General features: G+C 38.0%; 1 protein-coding gene across 1 annotated transcript; it reads right to left on the bottom strand.

Moving 5' to 3' along the window:
- Positions 1-4,209, bottom strand: LOC311091326 (hydroperoxide isomerase ALOXE3-like). The gene is made up of 3 exons (XM_084127213.1): positions 4,061-4,209; positions 583-753; positions 1-309 (listed from the first exon to the last, which is right to left on the bottom strand). The coding sequence occupies exons 1-3, from the start codon at positions 4,109-4,111 to the stop codon at positions 130-132; spliced, it is 402 nt and encodes a 133-aa protein (XP_083983339.1). The 5' UTR covers positions 4,112-4,209; the 3' UTR covers positions 1-129.
- Positions 4,210-4,568: the final 359 nt, after the last annotated feature.

Below are 4,568 nucleotides of genomic sequence, written 5' to 3'. Positions count from 1 at the left end.
ACATCATTTTTTATTTTCTCTGAAAGGCAACATCCATGACTCACTGTGATTTATTTTTGCTTTGGTCTTTATTTTTATTTACAAAGCTATTAATAGAAAGACAAATGTATTAAGGACTACTGTATCCTTTCAGATGGCTACACTGTTGTCCACTTTTTCGGGGTTCAGATAGGTGTAGGGAAGCTCCAACTTCTTGTTCCGCTTCTTGATGTCATCTGACATCTTCCTCAGATCCTCTTTAAAATCTTTAATGAGCTTGCAGGGGACCTCTTCATCATACAGATTTTCAGGGAATTCTCCCAGAGGGTACTACGGACAGGGTATCAAGGTTGTAATCGTAAATAACATGTTGATAAGAAACATGTTTATAACAATGTTTAACACAGTGCGTATGACAGCACTAATACTCTGTAAGAGCCCACTGCAACACATGCTTACTGTTTGCTAATCTGCTTTGTTATGTAACAATCAGGTAATGCAAACTAGAGGAATGAAAGCAGTGCAAGTAAGCCACTGTCATCCAGAGTAATATGACACCATTTTGCAGTCTTTTAACATGTGCCCTGATGGTGTAAAACTCACATGGTCTGCAGAGTCGTTGCTCAGGAGTTTCAGGACAGCCACCCCATTCACCGTCGTTCTCACATCAGGCAGGGTCTCCAGGATCATGCGCTCATCGGTCTGGCCTTTCTTCTTGGGAGGAGGCTTTCGGAGGAGAGTGGGGTAGTTAGGCATCCAGCCGCCAAAGTCATACTGGGGGGAAGAATTTGTGAGAAATGTGATATACAAGTCAAATATTCATAAAGAATAACAAGAGCACATAATTAACATGACTTAGGCCATGGAAAGTGGATATTGACAGGTTTTTCTTGTTGTCCTGGGCTACTTGCAATAGGGCAGGGGTTCTCAAACTTTTTAGTCATGTCCCCCTTAAACACTTAAAAACAATCTGGTGACAATTCAACAGTCTTAAGAAGAACGATTCAGTGGAATTGGCGATCGGTGCTGCTTTATCAAGGCAGAGCGCCAACCACTATTCAGCACTTGAAAGCCGCTGTAACGTCTGAGTTCAGTTTCTCTGCTGATCTCCTGCGCCAGCTCTGCAGTATCCGTGCACCCCCACACTTAGAGAACCACTGCCCTAGGAGGTTAAAGCTTCTTGAGGTAATGTTAATAACAAACAGTTTAAAGCAGAGTCTGCAAATATGGGTTTGTGAAAGGTTGTTGACATTTGAGCTCAATAGCCAATCAAATGAAAACCCTCCCCTTCATGATGCTGAAGCTTGATCGGCTGGGATTGTTTATGGCTCGGTCCAAACCACCATGTTTGTTTCCCCATTCACAGAGCCAGAACAACAGAGGGTTTTTTGAGCTTGAACGCTGAATGTCACTGTAGGTTGCAGTAGAGATGAAACAAGATCTAAGTGCAGCAGTCTTAAACTTTAATTTCAAGAACAAACTCAAATCTTGACAAAACAGAACGTCATGATCAGGAATAGAACAACCAACTAAATGTTAGAACCGACAACGGGATACGACTAAACGGGGCTTAAGCACACCACAAACAGAGGAACTAATGAGACTAATTAACAAGACACACCTGAACTAAGGACTCTAATCAAATCTGTAACGGAGGAAATCATGGGCCGGAGGAAGACTGAACTAATTAAAGCCAGGTCAGTGGTATCAAATGCAGCACTAAGATCGAGTAACACTAATAGAGAGACACAACCACGATCGGATGATAAGAGCAAATCATGTGTGACTCTAACAAGAGCAGTCTCAGTACTATGGTACGGTCTAAATCCGGACTGGAAATCCTCACAGATATCATTTCTTTCTAGAAAGGAACATAGTTGTGAGGATACTGCCTTTTCTAGTATCTTTGACAGAAAAGGTATGTATTAAAGGAGAACTCCGGTCAATTTTAACATTGAGCTCATTTTTTTTGTAAATTTGGAGTGCTGTCAGTACAGAGAACAATGACAAAAATCGGTGTTGCCTACATCATGTTATCCTCTTTTTAATATTTGCACCCTGTTGACTTCAATTTAAGCCTGCTTTTAGCCTCTTAACATCCTTGATGTGTCATTACAAGTGCACAGCCAATGTGAGTGATTCCTTCAGAGTGAACACGGTGAATCTGACTGCTGGTATTTCGGATCCTGAACTATGGAATACTGTAGTAAGTTTTTTCATTCTCAAGTGAATCACGTTTCTGTGTGTGAATGAATGAACGGCAGAGATGCGCTGTTTACCACAACTGGCATAAAGACGGTTTAAATTTGAATCGCGTTTCTGTGTGTGAATGAATGATCCGCTTTTAGCAAACTATATTGCTATACTGAGATGAGTAAAAATCAACTGAAATATGTTGAAATAAAATGTATTTGTATAAGCAACGTATTAAACTGCTAATTAACATTTATATTTCTTATAAAAACGAAAGACCTATGTTACAGACATATAAAAGACAACATTTCGTTGACTAGTTTTGGATAGATTATACATTTTTACTGTAAAATATCTGCAACATCTAAGCTTTTGTTTGCCAATTTTTGCTCATATGTTAAATATAGTATGTTTTGTCAAAAATAAAGTAATCAAATAATATGTTATAGTGTTTGTTCCAATGTAGCCTAGGCTATATTCAAAGTAATGAATCCTTAACTTTGAAATATGTTTGATAAAATGTATACTTTAGTTTTTACAAAGAAAGATTACACTTGAATTGTTGTTGTAATTGTAACCTTTTTAATAAAAAATAAAAAATATTTACAAGGTAGATGTAAACAAACTATTAAAAGGTAAATATAAGCCTTTTCTTTAAATAATTTTTATTGTGTTTTATTAGTGACAAATTTGGGGAGAGGATAAATATTCCAAAACTGAAAATACAGTATTAGAATTAACTGCACAATTACTAGACATGGAAAAATAAAATAAAAAAAGAGATGCGTCCAACTGTGAACCAATTTGGTAGAATATATATATATATATTGAAAAAAGTCTTATTGACACATATTTAGTATGTGTTTTGTGGCCTTATTTCAGAAACTTTAGATTTTAGTTTTTTCAATAACCACGCATAAACATTATTCTCTCAAAAATACAAACATGTACATACATGTTGCTCACATATTATGGTAGCCCTGTTTGTGCTATATAGAGTGTAATTATACCTTTGCCATTAATATGTTTATAAGCAACTGAAAAAAGCACAAATGTCAGGGCATGTCAGAACATCTCAAGGACCCCAAAAACACCCCAGACCCCAGAGGGTTCATATGTATTAAATCTAGTATGTATTAATAATGGGGATGGTACAAGAATAAATGTTATAAATGGGAAGGAGACAATAGCACCTAAAAGTTGTATGCCAACCGCCATGAACCAGCAAGAAGAAGAAGTTGCTTGTCAGACTGTACGAACATGGTCCTCGCTGTAAGCCATGTCACACTGTAAGATCTCAGTTGTCATAAATATCAGACTGTACGACAGTAAAGACGTGTTAAAAACGTACAAATGCAAGAAAACTCGTCAGGAGTTTTACCTCATCAATCAATGACGGTGACAGTGAGGATTGAAATGATGGGTACAAAGAAATCTCTAACGTTAATTTTGGTCATGGCTTGTCTTGAAAAACAAAGACAATTTGATGGTCGTCGTAGGAGAAGTCACACTGCAGGACTGAGATTCAAATCTTCTGACAGTGGTAAAATGTGATTGCAGCGGTCATATGTCAAACTAACGATCGAAGACTTCAGATTTTAGCCAAAGATCAGAGGAATCTTTTAGGATTTGCTAAATTTCTCTCAGACGGCCTAATCGTGGCCAAAATCGCACAGTGTGCGCTCGGCTCAACACACAGGCCGCAAAACACTGGAACAGAACTATACACATGAATCAAAACACATGAACACGTGACACTGAATGCACAGCTAGAGGAATGTGTGGCGGAATTCGCTGGATTTGAGGAAAAGTGTATGAGATTAGGATCACGGCCTGCAGCTTTAATGGCTCTGTGTGATTGGAAGTGAATTGACTTGTACTAACTGACCTGTCCACTGTTTACAGCGGCATGTTGGGCTGATGCAGTGAAGATCACCATGGTGACAAACTTGATAAGCTCTTCCAATGTCTGAAAAGATGATGGTATTCCTGGGAAGAAGAATGAAAGGCTGTTTCTGTGAGGAACTCAGTTTAGGATATTTAGACATGCTCACTCACTCACTCACACTCACTCACACTCACTCACTCACACTCACTCACTCACACTCACTCACTCACTCACTCACTCACTCACTCAAAAATGGAAAGTGAAGCCATAAACCAAACTAACTTTGACTATTGACCTGGTTCAGTTATTTTCCATAAAACAGTGAATTACAGTGGGGGTTACAAAAGAGGTTGTGCCTCAAAGCAAATATCAAAAATTATAGATTTTCCAATAGATTTTCCATCTATCCTATCTATCTATTCTATCAATGATTCTATATATCTTATGCTGTGCAAATACTAATCTGAACACACACACAAAAGAAAGGAAACCTTTGTTGGATTAAATG

Source organism: Abramis brama (genome assembly GCF_963993115.1).
Source record: "Abramis brama genome assembly, chromosome: 1".
NCBI lineage: Eukaryota > Metazoa > Chordata > Actinopteri > Cypriniformes > Leuciscidae > Abramis > Abramis brama.
Note: the sequence above shows the minus strand (reverse complement) of the source record. Positions and strands in the feature narration are given on the sequence as shown.

Excerpts from the sequence above, each read along its gene's own strand:
- LOC311091326 (XM_084127213.1), bottom strand. The coding sequence starts at position 4,111 with ATGGTGATCTTCACTGCATCAGCCCAACATGCCGCTGTAAACAGTGGA. Across the intron at positions 754-4,060 it reads CCGCTGTAAACAGTGGACAG|TATGACTTTGGCGGCTGGAT; the intron begins GTCAGTTAGTAC and ends TCTTCCCCCCAG. Across the intron at positions 310-582 it reads GCAACGACTCTGCAGACCAT|TACCCTCTGGGAGAATTCCC; the intron begins GTGAGTTTTACA and ends CCCTGTCCGTAG.